The sequence below is a fragment of the Calonectris borealis genome, chromosome 1, assembly GCF_964195595.1.
Source record: "Calonectris borealis chromosome 1, bCalBor7.hap1.2, whole genome shotgun sequence".
Taxonomy (NCBI): Eukaryota; Metazoa; Chordata; class Aves; order Procellariiformes; family Procellariidae; genus Calonectris; species Calonectris borealis.
In genome coordinates, this window is record NC_134312.1 from 216,346,844 (window position 1) to 216,374,518 (window position 27,675).

Genomic DNA, 27,675 nt, shown 5'->3' on the forward strand with positions numbered 1-27,675 from the left:
AGGCAGGGATGACTGAATGTGCCCGAGCAGGTTTGGGGCAGAGCTGCCATATAGAGACAGGTCTTAGAAATCCATCCCCAGCAAACAACCCCGAGTTGTATTTTCCTAATAAGCTGGCAGCGTGTGCGTGTCGTGGGCTAGGAGGACTCGGCTTTTATGGGTGCCATGTCCAGGTTTTTGCTTTTAAGGATGCAGCAAAAGGAGGGTTAGAGCATAATCCTACTCGCAGGGCTGTGGAGGGAAGTTTTATTGCTGCCTGAGCTGGGGAGAGGATCTTTTAAATGTACAGGGTTGCTAGATCTGGAAGATGATAGTTAATCTCAGCCAGGGTATAATATGCTGTAATACGAAACCCAGCTTGTCTGCATGAGACTCCAGTGGCAGTCAAATCCCCTTTCAGTGGGCACAGCTCCATTATTTAAAAATCAATAATAAAATACGTAGCTTTTATTGATTCCCCTCTTTTTTTTTTTTTTAATTTTTTTTTTTTCTCCAAGAAGGTTTTTGCTATTGCTGGTGTTTGGCTGTTTCTTGCTCAACCTCTTTGTTTTCCTATGGCACCTTCGTCTCGCGCACAAGCCCCTGAGCGCAGCGGGGCGAAAACCAGCCTCTCCTTTCTGGGGTGAGGAGGACCTTTTCCATCAAGAGAGGGGAAGGGTCCTGGGGGGCTGGGGAGATTAAACCTTACAGTGGAGGGTTGTTTTTTTTTTGGGGGGGGGCGACTTTTTGATTAAGGCAGCGCTCAGCTTCGCTGCAGGAGATCACCTGCTGCGGTACGTATAAAGTTTCTATATAGCTACTGTATGAGTGCGGGGGGGAGGCAGGAATGAGAGATAACCCCTCCCGGGCGGCGGGGAGGCCGCCGGGGGCCGGGCAGCCCCTCTTCCCCGCGGGGTTTGTATCTTTAAAGCAGGCTGGCGGGGCGCCGGGCCGGGCGGGAGGCGTGGTGAGCCGGGGAAGGAGCCAGTTTCCTGCTTCCCCGCTCGCAGCCGAGCGGCGGCGGCGGCGGGGGGAGGCGCTCGTCGCCCCCCCCATCCATCCATCCACCCATCCATCCATCCATCCATCTACCCACCCACCCACCGCCCTCCATGGGCCGGCGCGGCCGGCGCTGAGCGCCGGGAGGCAGCGCCCGGCTGTGCCGCGATGAGCGGCGGGGAGGTGGTGTGCTCGGGCTGGCTCCGAAAGTCACCGCCGGAGAAGAAGTTACGGAGATACGTAAGTCTCAGCCCACTCCATCTCATCTCTACCCCGGCTCCGGGGATGCCGGGCTCTTTTTCCCCCACCGCCGCCTTCCTCCGGTAACCGCCCGGGTGCACCTGCCGCCGCCGCGCCCGGCGCCCGGCGCCCGGCGGGGGGTGCCCCTTGTCCGGGCGGGGGTGGGTGGTCATGGCTCCTCGCTGCTCGGGGAAGGGAGGGTGGGAGCATCTCCGAGCCCTCCGGCTCGTCCCCTGCCGCGGGGCTGCGGTAGCAGCGGGGCGATGGCCACGGCTGGACCGGGGGACCCGGTTTTGGGGTAGTTCTTGCTGCGCCCCGCGGTGGCCGGGCTCACCAGGGACCTGCGACTGTCACACCCCCTCCTTTGAAGTCGTGTTTTTTAGGGGAGGTTGGGAACACCTTTGTCCCAAAGAGTAAAGGTTATAATACATCTCGAATCCCCCCCAACACCCCCATAACGGTTGCTTCCCCCTCCCCGCGCGCGGTTCCTATTAATCATTTAACGTTCAAACCCTTTGAAGATAGCACCAGTAGCGCTTCGATAGCCTTTTGTGTCATTAGCGGCTGAGATCAAACACTTCAAAGAAGTTGTAAAAAGAGGGTCCAAATGCCAGCCCTGTCACATTCCCCACTCATTGAAAGAAATAACTGTTCTTTGCACCCTCCGCCTGACGGTCTCGCCGTCCGCCACGAGCGTTAGAGCTCAGAAACGCGGCTACGTCAAGCTGCCATCCTATGACTCGGCACATCGCTCCCTGGGATGAAGCCGGGATCTCGCTCCCTGACTCTGGTGACCAACCTCTGCCAGGCTTTGGTTGGCTGGGACACAGCCTCCGGGGAGGGCTGGATGCTCTCCCTTCCTAGGGGGGCACCAGCCAAATCGTCCTTTGGTCCTGTTGCTTTTGCCTGCGTGGATTTTGGGGATGGCAGGCAGAACAAGTGCAGCTGGTGTCTCCCCAGTGCCTGTTATTGATTGATGGGAGCATCGCTGCCTACCGCTGAGAGGGAGGTGGATGTCTGTAGTCCTTTATCACGGGCTAGGGCAGGGCCAGAGGGGTATCCCATTTGTGATATGGTGTTATTAGCCTTGTCCAAAATGGGTGCAGCCCCGTCGACATCAGTGGTGCCACATCCCTTTGCATTAGACTGCATGCCTGGTTGCTCTTGGCAATCCGTTCCTTGTGTGCCTGATCCCCTTCGAGGGAGGGTAAGGTTGGCTGCGGGATGGAGCTGCGAGGGAATCTGGTTCTTTCACTCCCTGTCCCCCCAAATGTACCGAGACAAAGGTAAAACCGGGTGTTTACGTGGGAAATATCAAACCCCTAATGTATGTAGGCAGGCTTTGTGGGAGATGGACAGAATGACTTTGTGCATGCTGAACTGTGGAGGATGCTTTTAGCTTAATGGAGCAAAGCACCTTCCTCCCGCAGAAATCAACTAATTGCTGATCCTGAGTCACCAGTGGCCTTAACTCATCAAACATCATTAGCTCCCCAGCATCTGCCCCATGAAAGGGCGCTCACATCGCTTTCTGAATATCCAGCTTGTGCTCCGGCATTCCAGCAAGAGCTGAATAAATCTGCTAAATGCTCTACATGAGGGTGTGACACGCCGGCGGTTAGCGCTAATTATCGATGTGCATAAGAGTGCTTTTCATCCAGATACATCCCAAAGTGCTTTGCAAGCCACCTAGGTTTTCAAAACATCCTCGTTCCCTCAAGAGGAAACGCGGCCGTGCTGAGATGTGCCCGGCCGTCCCACGCAGCCTCCGCGGGGCAGGAAGCGATGCTCGGCAGATGTCACTTGAGGGGATCTCTGTGCCGGAGCGGTCCCGGCGCTGTGGTCAGTGGGACTTCCCTTCCAGTCACACCGGTTGCGCCGGCTTCCTGCATCGGTGCCCGGATTTGAAAACGATGGCCTTAGCTTGGACTGCGTTTCGCTCGGTGGTGCCCCAGCCCCTTGCTTTTTAATGCATTATTATTAATACAATAATATTTCTATAACTGCATTGTGCATTCAGGGTGTTGATGCGTTGATCAAGTTGTTCTCTTCGAGAGTGGCTCAGAGCAGGTAGATGTGGTCGAGCCTGAGGCTGATGGCTTTGCTCCCCTAAAACCTGCCTTCATCTGCAGCAAACCCACACGGTTGGACTTTGGTTTTGATGCACAAAAGGCGAGTTTTCAGCCACCGCAGTGTTACGCCGGCTTTTGTACGGACTCAAAGGAAAGGCGCTGAATCGCTGGCTTTGCCGCTTTCCTTATGCCTTCGGTTTATATTCTGCTTTGAGACCTCAAAGGAGGAATCTCAGGCTGCAGGATGCTGCTAATCGGGTTTGAAGTTCCTGCTCTGGCTGTATTGACACAGGGAAGATGATAGATTTATTTTTTCTTTGACAAGTGCATTTCAAATGTACGTGTCTGCACATGGGCGTGTGGCTAATGCTGTCCTTGAAATGCTGTACTTTTATAAGCCTGGTTTTGTTTTGGTTTTACTTTTCAAGAAGATCCTTGGCAAGAGAGGAAGGTGCTAAATTTTCTTTCTAACCTCAATCCAGAGTGGTTGGGGAAGGGGACTCTTCTCCACACCTGATCCACGTAGCATCAATCTGCATTTACCTGCTCGGTTTCACTTCAGAGGATTCTGTTTATGTGAGATTGTGGGATATTTTATGGAGGACCTCTTCGTACAATGCTCTGGGAAATATCGGGGTCGGGAGTTTCTCTTCCTTTGGAGGACATTCAAATGGTCAAACGATGACTGCTTCAAGGTTGAGATGAATTGTGCCTTTTTTCTGCCTCGTAACTGGGGTCTTGGGTTCATGTAGACCTTAGGCAGTTTGGCCATGATCTCGGATGAGCCCTATAGATGCTACTACAGTATTGATAATAAAAGGTAACCAAACAATTGAAGGTCAAAAGTAATAGAGATACCAAAATACCACCTTCCACCTCCGTCCTGCTCTGGACGTCAAGCTCCATCATCCGCTTGCTTGATTTTTTTTTTCAGACAACACTTTTGTACCTATGTAGAATCATGGAATGGTTTGGGTTGGAAAGGACCTTTAAAGGTCACCTAGTCCAGCCCCCCTGCCGTGGGCAGGGACATCTTCAACTAGATCAGGTTGCTCAGAGCCCCGTCCAACCTGACCTTGAATGTTCCCAGGCATGGGGCATCTACCACCTCTCTGGGCAACCTGTGCCAGTGTTTCACCACCCTCATTGTAAACAATTTCCTCCTTATATCTAGTCTGAATCTCCCCTCTTTTGGTTTAAAACCATTCCCCCTTGTCCTGTTGCAACAGGCCCTGCTAAAAAGTCTGTCCCCACCTTCTCCCCTTCTGACTTTAATGCATGGAAGTGTCTCCTTGTACACAGCCACAAAGCACAGGGATCTCCTTCAATTCTCCTCCTGGCTCCTCCTTAAAACACCCATGAAAAAAAAAAAAACAAACACAAAACCAATCCCTAAACAAAACCCTTGGCTTTAGCTGTGCGACCGATGAGCCGAGACCAGCGCGTGTTGTGCCGGTCTGTACTGACTCACTGTCTCCTGGTGCTCTCTCGCTGGACGTGCCTGTCTGTTGTCTCCCGAGTTAGACGTGGGTTTAGAGTGGTGTTTTGTATCTCTCCGCTGCCCGGCATGATGGGCTTCTGGGGGTGGGCTCTCTGGCAGAAAAGCAATGTAAAAAATAACTGCTGTCGTTGTAGAGGAGCTCTTAGCTTCCTATCATTAAATCAGTGCGCTTTGCCTCTTCATTTATGTGCCGTGAAGTCAGAGTATTTTCTGTCTGGCTGAGATGTCTGTCTACAGTTCTGACTAAAACAAAAGCTTCTCGTCTTGCACTGGTTTTACAATCCTTTACTGCTTTTTTTTTTCCCCCCACTGGTTTAACCAGGGGGAGAGTTTGGCATCAATGGTTATTTTTACATCAAGCAGAAGCAGTTTAATCAAGGTCATTGGAAGACCTGCTGCTCTCCGATGGGGTGAGCAGAACAGGTTAAGGGAGGTATAACAGGCTGGTTTACTGACCACAGCCCTATTCCCAGGGGTAGCTCCCTGATGAAGAGCTTTTTTTGGGCCCTGAAGTAGACCCTTCATATCCCACTTGAAGGCACATACCAAGGATGTCATTAAATAAGGATGTGGGATGTGGGCTGAAGTAGGACCACCGGAGCAGAGAAGTCTTAGGCTGCTCAAATGGTGGAGGTACCAGGTGAAGTTTGGCACGGTGCTAATCAGGATGAAATTTTAGAGCAGGGGGACTCCATAATAAAACTCCATTTCTATAACTGCATTGTGCATTCAGGGTGTTGATGCGTGGATCAAGCTGTTCTCTTCGAGAGTGGCTCGGAGCAGGTAGATGTGGTCGAGCCTGAGACCGATGGCTTTGCTCCCCTAAAACCTGCCTTCGTCTGCACCAAACCCACACGGTGGATCCCTTTAAGAAAAATGCAGAAAAATGGGTATTAAGAAAAGTGGTGATCTTTGGGTTTTTTCCCCCTCTCTCTAAGGAGTTTTAATGGGTTGCTCTCACGTTCAGCTGTGCCGTGCCTGATTCAGGTTGCTCCTCTCTACCGAAAGTGGGAAACGGTTGCAGAGACTCCAGAGAAAAGCACCAAAAAATGAGCAGAAGCCTAGAAAACATAGAAGGACTGAAGGAAATGAGGTTGTTTAGTCTAGGGCTGAGAGAGCTGAGAGGAGAAATAACAGTCCTCGAGTGTGTCAAAGGTAGCTGCGAAGGGGAAGCGAGTAAACTGTTCTCCATGGCCAGTGGTGGGAGGCCAAGAAGTGCTGAGCTCAAACTGCAGCAAGGGAAACAAGTGTTAGGAAAATCTTCCTAATCTCTGATTGCCAGAGGAGTGGAGCAGCGGAACAGATGGTTTGGGATGGGCTCGGAGTCTCCGTCGGTGGAAGTTTCGAAGAGCAGGTTGGCCAAACAGCGCTTCAGGAGAGCTGATCCTGTTTTGAGGCAGTGGAATAAATTTGACAAATTCTCCAAAAGTCCCTTCCAGTGCTGGTTTAGGTAAATTTTTGGATTTTGAGCCTGAACTCAGGAGGGATAGCAAAGAGGCTTTAGGGCACAAATCATGTCACCTGGATCTGCCGATGAGACTCAGGGAAGTCCTCCGACCCAGTGCAAACAAGTTCTTTGTAGAAAAGTTTTGACAACGCTGAACTCCGTGACTTTGCATCTTATTCCAGCTGTCAAGCTGCCTTGCTGCACCCTGCTCCGCCCATGTAATCTCCAGGCTTGATTCAAAAAGACCATCAGACGTTTTAGCTGTTGTCATCTGCCCCATGATTCAGAGGAGGGATGAACACTTGCTCCACCGGAGAAGGTTTTGCAGGTCAGGGGGTGCATTTTGCTTGCAAGGGCAGTGCCCACCAGCACTCCTGCAGCACCACCTCTCTTGTGCAATACTGCACAAAGGTCATGCTCGTAACTTGTTTCTCTGCTGCATCATTGCTGATGAGTCAAAATACACAACCTCTTGCCTGCAGCCTTCTCTCGGGGTCATTTTGTTTGGGTGTGGGGGTGTATTCCTTTCCCACTGTAACATTTTCCGGGGACAGTCAGATGTGGTATATTGTCATCAGAATACTCTTGGGCTAATAACTTGCAGCTACTTGAAGGACGGTTGTAGGGATGATGGAGTCAAACTCTTCTCGGTTGTAGCAGGTGACAAAGTAAGGGGCAACAACCACAAACCAGCTTGGGAGGCTCAGGTTGGGTCTTGGGGAAGCCTCTCCAGTAGGAGGGTCATGGTATAGAGGCTGCAGGGTCTGTCTTTGGAGGTTTTCAAGACTTGGCTAGAGAAAATCCCAGCTGACCTGATCTAGTCACACCTCAAATGCAAGGTTGGACTAGAGACCTCCCGAGGTGCCTCCAACCCAACATTTCTGATACCTCTGTGGCATAGCGCAGCGTGGAGCCACCATTCTAGGAAGCAATATAGCTGCTTTAGCCCAGCTCCCCGTGCAGGTGGATAGTCCTTGGTTTGTTTTCTGCCAACACAAGCAAGCTGAGAGAAGTGCTGTGCTAGGGCAGCTCTTCAGCTGCTGAAACTCAAACTGGTTTGGTCAGGGCTAACCCGCACGTCTTCCCGAGGCATTGCGTCGATCGAGGTTGACGTGCCCCTAGAGGTAAGGAGTCCACGTGTTGTGTGGGGAGTGAAACCGGTGTATTTTCCTGGTGCTTTGGCTTTACTAAGACAGCTTGAGTGAATCTTCAGCTGTCTGTCATGACTTCAGAGCTGGCCGATGGTCCTGGCAAAGTCCACGGTGGATGTAAAAGATCGATGGTGGCAAAGGACAGGTTGAACTTAAGAAAGACAAACAATACTTAAGGAAAGTGTAAGAGGAAGCTGGCTTCATTTCTCTTTGGAAGAGAGCAGAAGTGATACTGAAACCTTTTTTTTTTTTCCCTCTTTTTCTTTTAGTGAGTGTCAGATGCAAGAGGTGATGTAATAGTGTTTACCAGACTGAAGCACATAATTTATAGTAGTGACTCAAAGGCAGAGCAAATATTATTTATTTGGATTACAGTAGCAGCTGAGGCAACTGGGATTGGGGCTCAATGTGCTGAGTATTTGGTGAGACCACATCTGCCCTGAAGGGTCTGGTAGGATGGGGAAACTGAGGCACGGAGCAAGTCAGTGGTTTGGCTGCACTTGTGTTCTGGGTCATTCCCACAGCTGGGAACTCAGCTTGGCTTTGTCGCTTCTACCTGAGCCAGGGGTTTCTGAGCTGCTCGCAGGCTGCTGGGGATGTGTGAAGCTACGGAAAGGGATTGCAACTGGTCCGCAGAAATACATACTACTTCCAGCAGGGATTTAGATGGCGAGAGTGCCAAGGTCATCTGGGGGCTCTCCGAGATGGGTTGATCCAAAAGATTTGGAAATTACTGCTTTTAATATAAACAGCCCTTCCTTTCAGTACTCCTTTCAAGTCTTTAAAGTCTCACTTTCCTATCGTAGTGCTTAGGCGGATCTTACAGCACCTAACAGTGGTGATGAAGCATATTTATCCCTATCTCAAGAAGTGGGAGAAACAACGAAGAGAGACTTTGATTTACTCCAGGGTGCGCGGAGAGCGGCAATAGAGCTGAAACAGGTTTCTGAACTTGTGTCGCTGCCATTCTGCGTGGCCTCTCCTTCACCTCTCAGCCTTTCTGCATGGGATAGTCCCATCCTGCCAAGGATTTGGACAAAAAAGTTTAAGCCCAGGATCAACAATATGCAAATGCTTATTATCCCACACCATCCTTTGGCTGGCTAATTTTAGGGAATTTTAATTGTGGCACACCTAGGCATATCGTTTGGCCGAGAGGCGTCGTGTAAATACAGGCTGTTGTGATTTCCTCATCCAGAGCTGCAAGTGGGAAGCCTGGCTCTGCCACTGGGGCTGTTGAAAGCCTGGTCCATGCCACCAGCTGGGGCACCTGGCTTTGGAGAGGCTCCCAAAGCTGCTGAGCATCCAGAAAGTCATCCTGGACCTCTGCTATGGTCACTGAGCAGCATCTACAGCAGTGCTCCTCATGAGGATGAATAAACTAGGAGCAGAATTGCTCTCCAAAGTTTCATTTGGTGTCTCCACAGTCTAGTGATGGCTTCTGTAATTCTGTTCAAATAATAAAAATAGCTTGAGAAAGAAAAATCCCCATTCTTGTTTGTGCATCAGATGATCTCTGTGCCTTATCTCTGGTCCTTCCCCAGCACGCGGTGCTGCGGGCGCCGAAGGAGCAGAGCGGGGAAAGGCTGGGTTGAGTTTTTGTTCGCCTTTTTGAGTTTCTTATCCCAGCTGAGAAGTCATCGGTGTTAGAAATGACTTGTTTACACCCTTGCACACCACTACGTTAACGTCCCACCATGGCTGGATGCTTTTAGGCAAAAGCTTTCAGAGTTGCTGGCCTGGAAATGCTGGTGCAAAGCGGTCCAGGTCTGACTCTTGCAGAGGGATGGGTGGGTTTGCTTCTCCTTAGGCTTTTCCAGTCTAAATCTGGAGAAGTTGGGTCAGCACCTGAACATCTTGCTGCCAAGTGAAACTAGCTTCGTAGTTATCACAGCTTAAACCAGCAGCAAATTGGCAATGAACGCTGTATATATATGTATATATGTGAGGCTGTATAGATGCAGTCAGTGTAGAGCATCTCTTTTCTTTCTTATTCGTGATTAGCAAGAAAAAAGGCAAATATTCAGCATGTGAAATCGCAGAGAACAGACCTGAGACCTCAAGAAGCGATCCAGACACGCTTGCACCTAAGGCATGCCTGCAACGACCTGGTTTTACAACGTACAAAGAGAAATTTCTCAAGGTCAGCATGCAAACCTGCACAGTGCGGTCGAACGTATGTCATCAATCATATCTAGCCATACAGCAATTTAAGTATGTGCTGTGTTTAAATTTAAAAACAAAAAAAAAAGAAAAAAATAATAAATAAATGAATATCAGCCTCGGTCAAAAAAAAAAAAGCTCATAGTTGTCTTTAGCCTGCAAACTGTGCCTTTAAAGAACAGGAGGAAAATATGAGTGCTGGAAGCATATGTTTCTTGCTATGTAAGATAGCCAGCGGTGCCTGTTTCTCCAATGAATCTGGAATAATTTGATGCCAGCAACCTGGGGGAGCGATTTCATCTCTGGATTTGTCTTTTCGCATTCAGTTCCTTTTTTTTGTGAGCTCTTGCGCAGTTTTCCTGGAGAAGGTTAGGATCTGGGAAATCTTGCATCAGTCCGGTTGTCTGCATTACATTAATACCTAGAAATGAACTTCTCTGTCCAAATGTGAATACTCTCACCCCAAAATGATGCCTGTTCAGGATAGGAGGTTCACTCTTGAGCCAGAAATGGGACATTTTTATTTATAGTTTAAATCTGGTTTTGAGACAGAACCAGTTGAGAACAGCTCTTAGACATTTCTGTATTAAGCGTTCAGATTGCTTCTTCCTTTCCGTTACTTGGAAAGCTTTTCCATCTCTGCCTACTCTGGACTCTTCTTCACATGGCCTCTGGATTTTTAAATCCTGTATATTCAGTCTCTCTTTTTCCTGTAATCTATTGACAGAAATATCTTCTGTTTTGTTTTTTTTTATTATTATTATTTATTATTTCTTTTGCTTCCCAACGCCTGTTGGACACGTCCAAAATATTTCCATTGTGCCTCCTGGATCTAAGATGCTCTCCTAATAGCATCTCAGTACTTGTTATGCATCTTATTCCATTTAAACCTGGTATTTTCCAAAGGCGTTTACTTTGGAAGGCATTTAGACATCTCTTTGGTGGAGTTCCAGCTCCCGCATCCATATGGTAAGATGGAAATAACATTTTGAGTCAAAGATTTGTGGTCTTCTGAATTTTGTAGATTTTCAGCGATTAAGTTTTGCTGATGATCACAGCTGCTGCCTCGCCCGTTCAGGTTCCTCGCTGACCTTCTGAACATCCCCGTGGACTTTCGCGTGGCTGCCAAAGGATGAAAGTTGACTTGCTAAACAAACTCCTTGGCCACTCAATGTAATACCCGAACGGGGATTATGTCTCATTTCCAAAACTGATTAGTAAACCTTCCTTTCCCTTTTCTGGTGACTTTGAGGTGTTTTCTAAATTTTCAGCTTCAAAGAGCTGTGTCATGTGTACATTGTAGGTCTGGCACTGTGTGCTGCTGTTGAACTGGGCGATACTTATGTTTGTCTGCATTTTTTTATCTCATAGTAATGTCAGTAATCATGCTAAATGGGGTTATTAGTCATTGCTACCGATCTGTTCTGCAGATCTTCACCCACATACTTATTTAAGCATCTTTTGGGTTTTTTGTTGTTTGTTTGTAGGGGGAATATGTGGGTTTTGGCTGCTCCCTGGATGCTCTTGGCTTGAAACAGTGCCCCATGGAAAAGGGAAGACTGGCTATGTAATTCAGCTCAGGGTTTCGGTACTCCTTAGTTGCCTCTCCCTTGCAAAGTCCCACTCACCATCCCTATAGAGGCCACCTTGGCACCTCCACATCTCCTTCCTTCTCACGCTGCTTTCACGCGGGTGCTGTGCTTGACAGCCATCCAGCACAGGAAGGGGCAAACACAATAAATGCCCCTTCTGGCTTATTAACAGCAGAAAATAGCCGCTCTGCTTCCATGCCATCAACACCGCACACAGCTCCTTTGATTCTGAGTCTCTATCTTGTTCCTAAATAACTCCCACCAGATAGGAAGCTCCCAGGAAAACTTCGTTTGCTTTGACCCAAGAAGAATCGATGACTTGAGGCTTGTGTTCTCCCTCCCTCTCGCCTCCCCTGCCTCCCTCGCCCACTGTTCACCGCACGTAACGTCAGACTGGAGTTTCCAGCGAGGCGATGGGGAATAGAAGGGCTCATTGTTTCGGGGGTCAGGGCGCAGGGCCGGGGTGGCAGGAGAGAGGGGAGCGGAGCTGGCGGCCGAGCCCCGCTGCTACCTCCAGCCCGGTCTTATATTATCCATAGTGGCAGCCGTGCAGACAGTGAGCGGTCTGTGATTGTGGCAGGCTTAAAGCCTTTGAGGAAGGGAATAAATAAAATAAATGAAAGAAAAAAAAAAAAAAAAAGAAGAAGAAATGGGGTGTGGGGAATGACAGGGAGCGTATGGGGTCCTCCTGGTTCTGCCAGGGGGAAGGAGATGCTGAGAAATGATGCAGACTGGTCCCTGCAGGAGGCTAGAAATTGGGGATTGAGGTTTGAACCTAGCCCTGACCGTATGGATCCCTCTCTGAGCCCTCTGCGTGCACGGAGTGAGGCAGACAGGGAGCGGGGAGTTTTTCTGCCAGCGATCAGGACTTTATCCTGCAGCAATGTGTGTGTGGGTGGACCCCTGACACCAGAGTCTTTGGAGAAGGGTGACGAGAGTGATTAGGAGCCTGGGAAAGCTTTACACGACAGGCCTCTGAAACAGCGAGGGACGGCCACCTTCCAAAGAAAGTGAATGAGAAAGTGCCCTGACAAAAGCCCACGGGGCTGCCGTCCATGCAGAGGGGGGCCAGCATTTTAGCTTGGCTTGTAGGACTTCTTATGGGAGGACCCCAGGGTCCTTCTCCCAGGAGGTGGCCCACAGTGGTCGACACATCACGAAAGAGAGGGGTGTCCCACCCCATCACCTGAACCCACTCTTGGAGAGGTGAGATTCGCACTTAGGAGAGGTGATCAGATGTTTCTTATCCCTCAGCATCAAACGTAGAAGGGGAGCTGGTCACCCATGTTAAAGCTTGTAAGAGCTTTTTGTTGCTGCATCCTTCAGCAAGTTCTGCCTCCGCTATAGATGTGCGATGGGCGAGAAACATGCGTCCTCCTACCGAGTCTGAATTTGCACCTTTTTAAAGGAGATGAGACGTGAGTAATGCGAATATCTGCAACGGTAGAAGTTGATACCGTGAAGAAAACACTGGAAAGGAAAAAAATTGGTGTTTTGAGCTTTAAACCACTCAAACAGTTGAGGACAGGTCTTTCCTAGTGATAGGGCTCCCTCCACCTGCCTTTTTCAGAGAGTTTCCACCTGCAACGGGGTGTGCTTTGGTCCGAGACTAGCTAGATCCAGCACCATACTTATGGATTTGCTCCCAGAGCCATGTTTTGAGGCCTCCTGCCTTGCGCTCCCTTCGAAGTCAACCCGAGGGAGGGCCTGAAAGGATCAGGCCGTTGTTTCAAACCCTTGCAAAACATGTTGGCCGAGGCTTCGACTGGGAATCGATCAATACTCTCTTTTTAGCATCAGATAAGTACAGCCAGCTGGCGTGCAGACAGGCTGATGTCTCATGCGCTGTCACGGGGAGGTGTACCAAGGAGCAAGGTTTGAAGACAGAGTCATGTGTAGAGTAGAAGGTTGTCTACGGGGAGGGGGGTTTAATACTGAAGGCGCTTCACGTGCAGCAGAAGGCAGGGCGTCTTACAAGCCTTGGTGTTGTGGATGGTGCTTCACAAAATACTTTATGCTTAGTAGTGTGTGTTAGATGTTCACAGTGGGGCTAAAAATGAGTGTTTGTCTTGGGGCAGATGGAAACTGGACCTCATGCATTGGTCTGGGTTGGAACTGAAAAAGGGACGTAAAGCAAATTCTATCCTGTGCTACACACAGGATGTTTATGAGGCTTTTTGTATGAGTTTTTAGTGAATTAGGCTGTTTGATGAAAATATTCATTATGTTTCTCTGTCCATCCTGCTTCTTGGAAGAGTCTGCCGTGACCCACTCGAAGCTGTTCAATGCTGTCGTTAAGGCTAGGTGGGGTGAAGCGTGGACCGGCTGCTCTGACGCGCTCGTAATTTCAGATAGGATCGAGTTGTTGAGTACCACTTGGGGATGAGAAGCTTCAAGATTTGCATTTGTAATTAAGAAGAAGAGAATTTTAAAGCCTATTCTTTGCATTTCTTTGTACCTGAAGCCTCCCACCAACCAACCGTAGCTCAGGTTGTGGAGGAAGGTGAGAAGCCAGAACGACGTGTTTGGGGTTTACATGCTCCCCTCTGCTGCATGCATTACTGCTGAATCAGCTGTAATTTAGGCAAGGTTTAACCTTCTTTTTTCAGTGTAGAAGGTCCTGGTGAAAATCTTGGATTTGTTTCCTTGAAATCATGGGATTGTTTTGAGTAATTAAATATATTTTTAAAAAAATAAAATATCAGTGTGCTAGAAAACCAGACACCAAAGCGTGATCAGAAACGCAGCTGCGGTGCTCTCCAAGTTGTATCTCAGACATCCATTCCCGGTCGGTGTACATTCCTGGATATTATCATATCTGCTTCTCCCATTTTCCCACCTTTATCCTTTTGTACCCAAAGCCCAGTGGCGTGGGCTGGGCTTGGGTTAATTTTTTTTCCCCGAAGCTTCGGTCCTTGCCCTTTCAACTCTCTCACTAATATTCATTCGCCTACCCTGAATATTACAGGGTCTTGGCATTATGGCACCGAGTTGGGTTGCAAACACAAACGATTTTAGCCTTGCACATCCCAACAGAGCAAAGAGTTGGTGCAAGGGGTTGGACACTCAATGGGTTTCCAACCTTTCCACCCTTGTGCTGCCAGGTTGCTTGCTGGGCTCTTGGGTCTGCAACAAGTCCATCACAGAGCTGGGAACCAGACACCGACATCCTTCAGTCTCATCTTCATCTTACCCATTTCTAAGCTGCGTCCCGGCATGCTCTGTCCCTGCAGTCTTGTGTTGAGAAAGTCCAAGTTTTCTGAGCCAAGTTCACCTCGTGTGTGCCTTGCCTTGAAGTCCATCGGATGAGGTTAGGAGTGAATTCAGCCTGTTTAAAAACTCAGTCCGGCTGCCAGACAGGAAAATCTGATGAGCAGAAAGTCAATCAGACGTGGGAAAGGAGGGGGAAAAGGCGAGCGGTTGTTGCCGACGCTGCGTTTGTCGTGGGCTTGGCAGTGGGTTTGTGCCACACCATTGCAAAAATCGGTGGATTTACTCTGTTTTGGGAGTAAGCATGTGGCAGCGCACACGTGTGTGCTGGTAGGTGAACTCGGATGGGTAATAAGAGTAAATCTTGCTCTGCTTTTGAGAGGCTGAGACTAAAACATGGTATAATAGTGATGCATATAATTTTGTACGGTGAGCCGGTAATTTACTGTGCTGTTTTGGCCATCAGCGCAACAGCTAGAGGCTGTTAAGATAATTTAGTGGAGGTTTGTGGTTATAAATATGTTTCCATCGTGACTAAGGATTCTAATAGATATTAAATTCGGCCAAGGGGTTTTTAGTGTTTTCTTTATTGCATACTTCCCAGTGTTTCTGTTTTGACTTATTAATCTTAAGGAATAAACTGAGGGATGGCTATTAAATGTTTTTTAACATATAAATTAGGTGTTGTAAAAGAAAAAAACCAACACTGGATGATGCAATTAATTTAGTGTAAACCTGTTGTTCAGCAGTGGGGCTCTGGGGTGTCCTGCTCTTGGCTGCTGATACTACAGGTGCGTTGGGTAAAAGCGAGAATATTCTTCTCCATCCATCTTGGCCTCATGCAAGATAAGTTGTGCAGAATTAAGAACCAATTTTTGAAATTCAAACACAACTGCATCCAAATGTCAAGGTGCCCACATATCAGCTCGGGACCTCAAAAACCCCCAGGACCTTAGCCGTGGTTTTCCAGCCATGTCCTGCATCCATACAAAGACCTCCCTTCCACCACTGAGAAGGAGGCAGTGTGAGAAGCGATGTGATCTGCTGTGGGAATGCCTCGGCTCTCCTACTCTGCCGTCTTAATCCGAATAATAACAACAAAAAGTTTGAAGGCTTAGTTTGGAATTGGATAGCTCTCCAAAAATAGTCTCTCCCTGGAGATATCTCCTACTTCCTGCTGGGCTGGAAAAGCTGTGCTGACAGCCTTTGCGCTTGGATATTTCAGCATCTCCTGGAACCTAGAGCATGAAGGAATGCAAAACAATAGAGGAAATCAGTTGAACTTGTTAAATTTCAGCAGAGCACACGCTCCTCTTGCATAGAAAGGCACCTGAGCCAAACCCCAATATTTACAAGTATTTTTGAGATCTTCCAGGTTTAGGAGCTAGACCCTCCTTCTATAAATAATAGCTCTTGGCTTGAATGCATCTGAGCTCCTGGAAAGTGTGGACCCCAAACAGGGCTCCTTGCATCCAGAGCTGTGTCGGCTCCAGCTCTGTCTTCATGTGCTCAGAAGTGGGGGAAGGCGTTGCATTAAAAAAACCAACAAACTTCTGTTATTTTGTTATGTTGGAAGGTCTCTGACAGTCTGAAAGAATAGCTGATACCATCTGGTGTATCTTAGGAGTTTGTCATCGGGAGCTTTATCTCTACTCGCCTTCGGGATGATGGGCTGAGCCTGGAGGCGGCAGGCTCGGAGGTTTCCTCTCCGCAGCGTTCTGCGGGCTGCATGTTTTGGTACCCTCATTTTATTTTAGTCTTCCTTTCTCCTTTTCACCTAATTCGTAACGTTTAGGGGGTTGTCAGCAGGAACCCACTTTTCCCAGCGTGTGACCTGTTGTATTACTCTTCCTGAAGACCTGGTTTTATGGTACTAAATAGAGCCGCCTCTGCAAGTCCATCCTCAGATGAGCAGGAATGAGCACAGAAGGGCTAACGTGGCCATCCCCATGCTGCAGAGCATCCCAGAAACCCAGCCGGAACCTCTGCCTCGACACACAGCCGTGCCACGAGGAGCAACCCCCTGTTCCAAGCAGGACTCCACAAAACCAAGACCAAGAAACAAAAAAGCAGTATTATTAACCTGACTCAACATGTGGTGAGCCTGGGCTTAGGAAGCTGGAAAAATCTACATTTCCAAAGTGGTTGACTGGGGATTTTAGTATGAAACTCTTTCCTCCGTCCTCTGGCATGAAGGTTTCCACAGGGATTACTGGGACGATGCGGGCGGCTGGTATTTCACCCCGCTGCCTCCCCAGCCACACCAGCAGTACCAGCTCTAAAACCCGTGTCGGGAACAGAAGTTCAGAAACACAGTCTCAACCTTTCCCGGCTTGTTTTTCCCATCTGTTTTTAACAGCGTGTTCTTGCCACTTGGACCTTTCTGGGCTCGATCTTGTGATCCCTGATGTAGTATGACATTTCTAGTTTATTAGGAATGCTTTTGTTTATTTGCTGGGTGGGTTTTTTTTTTTTCTTTCTTTCTTTCTTTCTTTCTTCTTTCTTCCTTTTTTTTTCCTTTTCCCTAGGTTGTTTCCCTAGGCTTTCTGCCTCGGCTGCCAATACAAACGTCCCCTCCGTGCCGGAAGATGCCACCCACACCCGTCCTCTCTGAAATCAGGACAGTTATCTCAGCAGTTGCAAGGCCTTTGAGTGGTTTGGGGGGCTCTTATTAAACAAAAAGGAAGGCTGATTATTTTTTCCGGTTCTTTTCTACTGTTTTGTAACAAAAAGCCAAGTCCTAGAGCGCTGATGCAAGTGAGGTTTTAAAAATCAGTTGTCTTTTTTTGGCTTGCTTAAGCAAAACCAGCAAGAAGGGACTCAGGGCTTGAGTTTGCTGGTGGCATTTTCAGTTTCCCCAGCCTGTCTCTGCTTTTCTGAGCAGATTGAGTTTATCGCCTGTTGCATGCAAGTGTGAGTTTGCTTCTAAGCTGAAGGTGGCTGGACCAGCCTTCACGTTGCTCCGTCTTTCCATTTTGCATAGAAATCACCGCGCTTCAATCCAGCGCTGGACAAATATCGTCGACAGATGAGTATCGATGGCAGAGCAATACTTGGGATTGTGGTTCAGCTCTGCCCGTAGTGTGCTGCTCTCTGTAACCTACGTGTCCTTCTCTTAAACCTCCTTTGTTCTCCTTGAAATAAATCAAGCGATACCTTTCGGAGACCTGTATTCAGTTCCTGGCTGGCATAAATCCCACTGTAAGACTTCAAAGATGCTTAGTTGTTTTTTTAAAATACTTTCAGCTGTATCGTACCAGCCCACGAAGCGTGCAGTGGTGTGAGAAACTGCAACCTGAGTCCACAGCACTGGCGTTTCATGGGGGTTTGCATCCAAAAAGCATTTTTTGAATTGACAGGAGAGTCCTGTGAGCATCCAGCTGCGGGAGCATGGGGCTCGCAGTGCTGTGGGCTCTCACCGGAGCCACCAGCCCTTGCACCACGAGGAGCAGGTGCTCCAAGTCATCTTCTTGGCCTGGGGGCAAGGAAGATGCGGGGGCCGGATTATGCATCTCCGTCAGGCTTATATTTATTAAGCTGAACCGAATTTCAATTGCATTCCTAAGCTGGGAAGGTAAATCCAGCAACAAGCCGGGAGTAGAAATGAGGCTGATTCATTTTGGGTCGGTTCAGCCTGCACTTCAGTGAAGCTTCAGGACTAAATCTGTGGTTGCTGTGACCCGTGAAGGATTCTTTAATCAAGTGAAGGTGCTGCTGAACCCCTCTCCTACACCTGTGGTCCTGTACAAACGCAACCCACAGCTGTCATCATTTGCTCAACACGTAGGAAATCTTTGTTCTTTGCCATCAGTGTCAGAATTTGGGTCTGTCACCAGAAGGGTTTGCAACCAAAAATCATTTACATAGCCAAAACTACCAAAAAAAGCTCGGAAAGTCCCGGGGAGCTCAGAACTGTTGTGTCTGCTTTTTGATTCTTTAAACATTGGCCTTCCCGGGAAAGCAGAGATCCCTCCGGAGACCCCACGATTCTGATTGCTTCCAGCCAAGCAGCAGGGGCACGTTTCTGTCCAGTGAATCTGGTTTCTGCATCAGCTTTCCCAGAGACCAGCCTTCACGGCGCTCCGTCTTTCCATTTTGCGTAGAAATCACCGCGCTTCCCTCCAGCGCTGGAGAAATATCATCAACAGATGAGTATCGATGCCAGAACAATACTTGCTCTAAGGCAAAATGAGCTTTTTAATATCCTCCCCCAAACGAACTGGAGGCCGTGCTGGCTCCTGGGGATTGCTTTGGACATGCTTTGCACAGCATCTGCCCAAGGATGCTCCCAAAGATCTCACCTCCTCCCGTGCAGATTAAGATTTGCTGGTACCCGGCATTAAACAACGTTGGGGTGAACCTCATCTTCCTGTTGCATTAATTAGTCTTGTTTAATGGCGATGCTGTAAAAATAAAAGGAACCAGCTGGAAGAAGGACTGATTGCAAGTGCAGATGCTTTGGAGCAGGGTCAGGGGGACAGGCGTGTCCTTAACTGCGTGCCCTGTCCGGATTCACGACTGAGGGATATAGAGGATAAAACACCAGGCAGCACCAGACCACTCGGATGGATTCATCCGACTTCTTGCGATACGCTGAATTAGCCTTTATGGGTTTATTTTTAACATTGAGAAAGGCCTTGTCTGCTGGAAATAAAATTGATCGATATGCGATCAGGGTCCTCGTCTGGTTTGAAATGGCTCCGTGATGGATGTGCCTTGCAGAGCCCTTGACCGTCGCCCTCCGCGGGCGCTCAGGGAGGGAGCTCGGAGGGATGAGGATGGGGCGGATGCTGCTGAGCCTGAGTGGAATTTGGCCTCTGGGGGCTTTTGCCCCAGGGGTGCCGGGGTTTTGTGCCTGCTCGGGGCCGGCTTTCATCCTGCTGCAGGATATTGAAAATAATAGGGTTTTCTCATCCTGGTGGCGTTTTATGAGCCAGCCTCTAACAGCGTCCCTGTTTCCCCAGGGGAAGCGGCTGCTAATTTTTTTCTTCGCTTTTTAGACTTGCCGTGGGTCTCCCTGCCGGAGGATTTCTGAACAAGGTTTTCAATATTCATAGACTTAACTACATCCTGAAAAAGGGGCCATTAGTTCCTCCAGTTTGATCTCAGATCATTAACTCCATGCTACTGCTTTCCTTTGCCATCTTTTATTCTCCTTGTCCTTCCTAAGTGCTGTTTGTTTTTTATCGCTCTGTGTATCCTTTCAGCAATAGTGCTAGCATATTTATTAGTATTAATTGGCATATGTGCAACAAATGTCACGCAAGGATCACAGAAGCCGTTGCCTTGGAGAAATCAGTGTATTTATCCCACATGGGGAATCAGAGGCACTGAAGAAACCAGATGGGCATCAGCTGCAGGCATGCCCCGACGGAACTGACCATGATTTCTTCCTAAAAGGCAGTTTGGACCTTGCCATCGTTGGCACACGCTTGCTTTGAACTACTTCAGCCGTGCCCTGGAAACCAGGTGCTACCCAGGTCTTTATTCCAGCAAGTCTCACGGCTTTTGCACCACCTTCAATCCTGCAACGTGCGTCGCTCCCTCCCCGTTGTGCCACCCAAAACCCCCCAGTCTGTGGTGGGTTGGAACGGTGCTGCAAGGCGAAAAAGGAGAAAAAAAAAATAATAATAGGAGAGACCTGTTCTGGAGATGATAATAATAATAATTTTCTCGAGGTGTCATTTCAGAGCTATTTACCGAGGTCTAAAAGCAAAGCAGGCGGAAGGACCAAGGCTGGGGCTTTATGCTGACTTGGAAGCTAAAATTAAAGCCAAGAGGGCAAAAAGGAAGGCTGAAGACCTTTTTTATTATATTTTCACCCCACTCAGCTGCCTCTCAGTCCTGACAGGAGACAATAGGCACTTGTTCCCAGTAGACATCCCCCAGCAGACAGTCTGTGCTGCGGAGGGGACTGGGAAGAGGCTCCCAGGGGTTCGGCCGCGGCCACGGCCCCGGGGCTCAGCTCAGCCCGGCCGCCCGCCCGCATCCCGCTGCGCCGGGGGAGTTTATTTTTCCAGCGCTCCTACTCAGAAACATTTGGCTAAAGGAAAAATTGTGGAGGAGGTTTAGCTCAAGTGAGCACAAAAACATGTGTCCTTGTAGTATGTTGCTTGCTGAGTGGTGGTTTGGGGTTTTTTTGTTTTCTTTTTTTTTTTTTCCTTTCTTTTTTTTTTTTTTTTTAAGCGTATCTGAGAGCTTGGGAATCATGTGAGGAGGGTGGGGGTGATGCCTTTCAGATGGATGCAGGGCTGTGTAAATACAAGGAAGGGAAATCTTTTCTGCCTGATGCAAGTTCTCCCAGCCCGTTTTTTGTCTTTTTTATACTACTTCTTTGGATGAACGAGCATGAGGATGGCAGAGTCTAAGGAAGCCTTTAAAAACCTCATCTAAACCCCCTACCTGGTTGTCCCCAGAGTGACCACCCATCCTCTTCCCGTGACCCCACAAGTCTCTGCATGAGGAAACGGGCTGGAGTGTCGCACCGAGTCCTCTTTTCTTGCCCCGTGACCTCGTCACTGTGGGGGGAAAAAGGGACAAGATGCAAGAAAGGTTGGCTTCTGGACTTTAAAACTGGGGAGCAAAGAGCTGCCCCCCTCCCTGTATCCCCAATTTATTCTTGCACACAAGCTCCTCTCTCCTGCCCTCCACAAGTGGAACATTGCTTCATCCAGAGACGAGATGCTGAGCAAACAAATCGCAGGTCAAAGTCTCCCACTCCTTCCCCCGCCACGTTCCCATCCGCACATTTTTGCGTGCCATCCCCTCTGCCTTTTCCCATGCCCTTTGGGGGGAGCGGGGGTGATGCCGGCTGTCGGCACAGCGAACGCGGCCACGCAGATGTGAGCTGCCTTTGGCAGGCGAAAGGGGGTTGGTTGGAGAACGGCTTGGAAGTCTGGGCAGATGATTTCCACCCTTCGCCGTGAGCTGGGCTCGGCAGGGTTGTTCTCGAAGGGAAAACGATGGCGCGGAGCCGTTCGGTGAAGCCGGTTGCAGGTGCTGAATCGAATCCGTGCTAAATCCTTTCTCGGGTTTGTGCGGTGGCAACGGGGTGAGAAAATGAATCCTCTCTAACCCCACGGGGTTGTGGATGAGGAGCGATGCGCGTGGATTTGCCTACCCTGGGATGGTGCATCCCGAGGAGGAGCTGTGAAGCTTGGCTGGCAGCAAGGTGGGGGCTGTAAAAATACATTAGATGAAAACCCCGAGCATGCTGAGACAGCTGCTAGGAAGGAAGGGTGTTAGGAAAAGAGGGAACCACAGGATTTTAGCAATTTTGGAGAGAAAAACAGAATTTTATGGGTGCGTTTGGCATGAAGCAGAGGGTTAGCAAAGTGGAAGGTGGTTGTCTTTTGGCTTTATCCTTTTCCCTATAACATGAAGACCATTCGCTGATCAAACCACCTTGTGAAGTTAAATTCACTCTGCCCGGGAGTCTGGTGGGCTCCAGCTTACGTCTCCAGCCGGTGCAATGGACCTGAGTGAAGTGAGCCTCAGGGTATTGCTTTGGAAGGCAGAGAGGTAGCGATGCAGAACCACTGCTGCATCTGCCAGTCCTTGACATCCGTGCTGCCTTGGCCAAAAAATCCCTGACCCAGATAAAGGCGGAGAGAAGGTGCAAGCTGGCTTATTCCACTGAGTTTCAAGCACCTGCCGTAGCCGGCTGAATTCTTCTTGGGCTCTTTCTCTAGACAGTTATTTTGTTTTCTGACCCGGAGCTGATATCGAGACAATAAATGAGGATTTAGTAGTGAACTGACTCATCTTGACTTGATCATGGTACGGGCATGCAAGTCAAATCAGTGTCTGGGAGGCTCTGCACATGAGACTGCTGTGATGGCCGCTCGCGGGTGAGGAGAGCTATGGCCTTTCCCTGCACAAGCCATGCCCAGGACAGGACATCCCATGAGCTGGTTTCTAGCTGCTCCGGTTGGTTGTCCTGGGGACTTTGCAGTTTCTCTTGTACCTGCTGTGGGATTGGCTTGAGGTTGTTGGGTTACCTTGCGGTAAGAGACGACGGTCCCACGTGAATCCATGGTCTTCAGGAATTCAGGAGGGAGGCAGTGGGGGTTACTGGGGAGAGGACCAGCTTACTGGCCCTGTCGCTTTCTCCTTTGGGTTGGTGAGCTTCAGTTTTATCCATTAGGGAATAATTTTGCTTCAGCACGTGCTTCTCCTCCCATCTGAGTCCTGCAGGATGGGAGGGGATGCTTGCAGGAGATACCATGTTTAATCCCAAACTCCACTGAGTTCTAAATACAGCCATGATACTCCATAAAACAGTACGGGATCGACACGTAAAAGGACCCATTTGGGTGCCCTGACCTTCTCAAGGTAAACTCTGTGTGCCTATGAAGTGCCAACGTGGTCGCTGCAATGAAGAGTTTCCTATTTATCCCCTCCAGACTGTGCTTCCAGCACCTCTGCGCTGGTCTGCCAGGCTCAGGGATACACGGGCAAGGGTGCCAAGTCTTTTGAAAACTATTATTTGTCTTTCTAGTGTGATTTGCTTTTAGTTTGCATCCTCTCCTCTGCTTCTGAAGGTGCTGAGAAGCACCACCTCTGAAGGTGCTTCTCAGAAAGCATCGTGAGATGTCTAACTTTGTTCTTGGGGTGGGTTTTTTTGTTTGTTTAAGTATTTTTGGGGAAACTCCATTTGTTAGAGTACAAAGCTGATTCGGGGTAAAAAAGGCCAGCTTGGACATTAGCATGAAGATCTAGCAGGACATGATTCAGTCCCATCTTAGCGGCTGTAAGATGTCACCTTGAAGTATAATGGGTTTATACTGTTTTTTCAAATGGATCTCGGAAGTTGGGTGGGAAATCCAGCAGAAAATGGGCACCCAACTCCCTTACACTCATCTAGAAAATCATGCAGGGACAACAGGTTATCTCTGGCAGCTCTCTGCTGCTGAGGTTCTTGTCAACTGCTCATCCCTCAGCTCAGCCTCACCTCCTGCCCCAAGCCTCCAGAAGATGGCTGGGGATTTCCTTTCTTACAAAACCTGGAAGCTGGGCATGTTTTACATCAAGTGTTAATGGCTGTCAATGCGAGCTGCTGGACTATCTCAGCAGAGGAGAAAGGGACTTTCACTTCTCGTATCCCTACCTTGCCACTTCCGAAGTTTTCCTGCATGGCTCAGTCAAACCAGCCCTTTCCCCAAGAGCACACGCACAGTGGAAATCTGACGATTCGGCTTCTTCCTGCAGTTTTTGTTGCTTCATCAGGTCCGAAGTGTTGACTCATGGGTCTTTCTTCACGTGATTCCCTCGAAATAGCTTCCCTTGAGCAGACGGCGTGAGGACCGGGCAGCCCTGTCGGCACAACTTCTCTTTGAGAAGCTGCTGTAGCGGCCGGTCCCTCCGGGGCAATTCTGGTCTCTAAAAGGTTTTTAACTTTTCCTAAAAGCATTTAGAGGAAAATCTTTTCCAGCGGTGTTTTTACCTAAAGGACGACAAGTCTTGTGAGTGACTTGAAGATACAGCTGGCAGCCTTGTGTGCTGCGTGTCATCTGGGTCTCTAAAGTATTTTGAAATCCCGGACGAAAGGTCACTCATCCTGAAACGTCCGTCCTTCCTCCCGTTGGACATGGTGCCAGCAGAAACCCTGACACCGTACACGAGCTCGTGCACCACCTCTTGTGATATTATCAAAACTTTTCTTAATTTAGACTTCTCTTGCCTTTTAGTGTGGCTTTTCCGGAGCAAACCCAAGGTTTTTGTGCAAGAGCCCCGGGCGGTTGTCTAGAGGAGCAGGGAGCAGCGATTGCTGCTGATCTTGGTCTTTGGGATGACCCTGCAGCCCGTTGCTCGCGGCTTTCCCAGCTCTCCAGTCCCTCTTTGAAGGCTTCCACGCTGCCCCGGGTGCCAGCTAGCATCACTGTCTAAGAATGAGAAGTAATTTAGTTCCTAAGCAACCTCTCGCCTGGCCTCTTGCTAAAGAGTGACTTAGCATTTTCCGAAGGAAAAAAGAGACTGTGGATAGCAATGTGTCAAGGCAGGTTCTTCTAATGCGCTTAACCCTCCGGATGCCGGTTTAATGAGCATCCACCGAGCATCGGTCAGCTGGGTCGCTGCCAAGGGGGTTGGGGTGCTGTGGGAAGCCAAGTTCAGCCCATCTGGGGGGAGCTCAAATAAGGATTAAAATCTGTAGCTGTTAGGAGTGTTTCTAGGATCGCGAGGACTGGCTTTTTCCTTCTTTCTTCTCACTGCTTTCATTTTCCTCCTGATCTCAAGACATCTTACTGTCTGCTGTCAGTTTATTTCCTCTCCCCCCACCTCTTCAAAACCCAGTAAAGTCAACAACTGTCATTTTATAGGGTGTTTCTGCTGTGGTGACTATTGGTTTTATTTCAAATCCATCAATGCCTAGCCTGAAAATTGAATTAGCAGGCCACATCCCTGTCCTAACCATCTCTGTCTATCTGAGATATATTCCTACCACCTCCATTAGAGCTGTACCTCAGTAAATCCAGATCTTTAGTGTATTTATCCTTTTCACATCCCTATAAGGCAAAGCTTCAGGTGAATCATGATTTTCTCAGGTTATGGAGAAGCTAGAGCCAAAGCATCAGGCTGAATTTGTACCTTCAGGGTAACCGGCTCTCACATGGGACACGCTGACTCCTGACCTGCTGGTTTTGTTCGGTTCCTCCTCCATCGAGGGTCTCAATTCCTCTGTTGAGGTAGGAGGGTGTTGTGTTTTGAGACATGACTGTAGGGAAAGGACAAGCAGCTTGGAAGGAAGATATAAGAAATGACATCGTGGAGATCATCTGCTGGACCCCTGAATCAGTGAGACTGGAAGGGACCTCTGGCAATCACCTAGTTCAACCCTCTTTCCTAAAGCAGGGTCACCAAAAGCAGGTTGCTTAGGATTTTGAGTATCTGCAAAGATGGAGACTCCACTACCTCTTTGGGCAGCCTGTGCCGTGTTTGAGCATCCTCACAATTAAAAAAAGTTTATTATTATGTTTAAATGGAATTTCCTGTATTTTTAATTTGTGCCCATTGCCTCTTGTCCTGTCATAGGGCACTGCCGAGAAGCGTCTGGCTCGGTCTTCTTTAATTCCCCCTGATCGGGTATTTATGCCCCTAGATAAGATCCCCCTGAGCCTTCTCTTCTCCAGGCTGAAGAGTCCCAGCTCTCTCAGCCTCTCCTCATGTCAGATGCTCCACTGCCTTAATCATCTTTGTGGCCCTTTGCTGGACTCACTCCAGTATGTCCATATCTCTCTTGTACTGGGGAGCCCAGACCTGGACGCAGCACCTGGACGTGTCCCACCAGTGCTGAGCAGAGGGGCAGGCTCCCCTCCTTCGACCTGCTGGCAACGCCCAGCCTAACACAGCCCAGGAGGCTGGTGACTTTCTTTGCTGTGAGGACACGGCTCATGTGGCGGCTCACGGCCTAGACAGGTCCACTCTTCGCTGGGTAAAAACTGGCTGGACGGCCGAGCCCAGAGAGTTGTGGTCAACAGAGTTAAATCCAGTTGGCGGCCGGTCACGAGCGGTGTTCCCCAGGGCTCAGTACTGGGGCCGGTCCTGTTCAATATCTTTATCAATGATCTGGATGAGGGGATCGAGTGCTCCCTCAGTAAGTTTGCAGATAACACCAAGCTGGGCGGGAGTGTTGATCTGCTGGAGGGTAGGAAGGCTCTGCAGAGGGACCTGGACAGGCTGGATCGATGGGCCGAGGCCAATGTATGAGATTCAACAAGGCCAAGTGCCGGGTCCTGCACTTGGGTCACAACAACCCCAGGCAACGCTACAGGCACGGGGAAGAGTGGCTGGAAAGCTGCCCAGAGGAAAAGGACCTGGGGGTGCTGGTTGACAGCTGGCTGAACGTGAGCCAGCAGTGTGCCCAGGTGGCCAAGAAGGCCAACGGCATCCTGGCCTGTATTAGGAATAGTGTGGCCAGCAGGAGCAGGGAGGTGATCGTGCCCCTGTACTCGGCACTGGTGAGGCCGCACCTCGAATCCTGTGTTCAGTTTTGGGCCCCTCACTACAAGAAGGACATGGAGGTGCTAGAGCGTGTCCAGAGAAGGGCAACGAAGCTGGTGAAGGGCCTGGAGCACAAGTCTGATGGGGAGCGGCTGAGGGAACTGGGGTTGTTTAGCCTGGAGAAGAGGAGGCTGAGGGGAGACCTCATCGCGCTCTACAACTACCTGAAAGGAGGTTGTAGCGAGGTGGGGGTTGGTCTCTTCTGCCAAGTAACAAGCGATAGGACGAGAGGAGATGGCCTCAAGTTGCGCCAAGGGAGGTTTAGATTGGACATTAGGAGAAATTTCTTTACTGAAAGAGTGGTCAGGCCTTGGAACAGGCTGCCCAGGGAAGTGGTTGAGTCCCCATCCCTGGAAGTATTTAAAAGACGTGTAGATGAGGCGCTTAGGGACATGGTGTAGTGGGCATGGTGTGTTGGGTTGATGGTTGGACTCGATGATCTTAGAGGTCTTTTCCAACCTTAATGATTCTATGATTCTATGATTCTATGACACGTTGCTGGCTCATGGTCAACTTGATCTCCACCAGGACCCCCCAGCCTGGTGGATAAAGGCTGCTTTCCAGCCAGTCAAGCCCCAGTAAGACCCACCTCACTGTCTAGTTATCTAGCCCATACTTCACCCGTTTGTCTATGAGGACCTTATGGGAGATATTTTGAAAGAAAGGATTACTAACGTCCTGATAAGAAGCACCCACTGCTCTCAGCCAGCCAGTCATCTCCCCGTAGAGGGCTATCAGGTTGGTCAAGGGTGACTTAGGGGTCTTATTACAGAGGCGTGCGGGGTCAGAGGGGATTACAGAAGGTTGAGGTGACATAGTGATAGCTGCAACAGATATTTCAGTTTTGTTGGAGCATTTCAGTCATGACATTCATGCTCTAGTAACATCTAGCAGCAGGGGAGGTGTCCCTGTGCTGGCACAGGGCTTCTTTGTGGAGCTCAGCAACACACAGAGGTTTATCATTCAGGATTTGCCCCCATGGCTGCCCCTAGAATGGGTGTGCTAAGGCCAGCACAAATCTCCTGGTCCACTCACATCCCCATCTGTGCCAGGAAAACAGGGCTCCTCTCTCCATGCTGCTGTACATGAAGCCACATCTCCCCTCTGTCCTCCGCACAATACCACACGCAACTCAGCTGATATGCAGCGAGGAGCAATTTATTTTCTTTTTCTTTATTTTCCCCTCCTTGCATTGCTTTTGCAGGGCTAAGAGAAATAGAAATAAGAATGACAGCTCGGTACGCTCATGAAGCCAACGGCCAAGAGGGGCTTTGCCCAAGGAGCAGTTCTGCCGAGTAAAGTAATGCTTTCTAACCCAGCT

The 27,675-nt window shown here is 49.3% G+C and overlaps 1 protein-coding gene across 1 annotated transcript in view; it reads left to right on the top strand.

The window, feature by feature from the left end:
- GAB2 (GRB2 associated binding protein 2) overlaps positions 1-27,675 on the top strand; it is a 101,802-nt gene continuing 74,127 nt past the window's right edge. Inside the window, exon 1 of the mRNA XM_075140263.1 lies at positions 1-1,218. Coding sequence (XP_074996364.1) covers positions 1,147-1,218 — 72 coding nt within the window. The 5' untranslated portion in view covers positions 1-1,146. The remainder of the gene's footprint in view (positions 1,219-27,675) is intronic.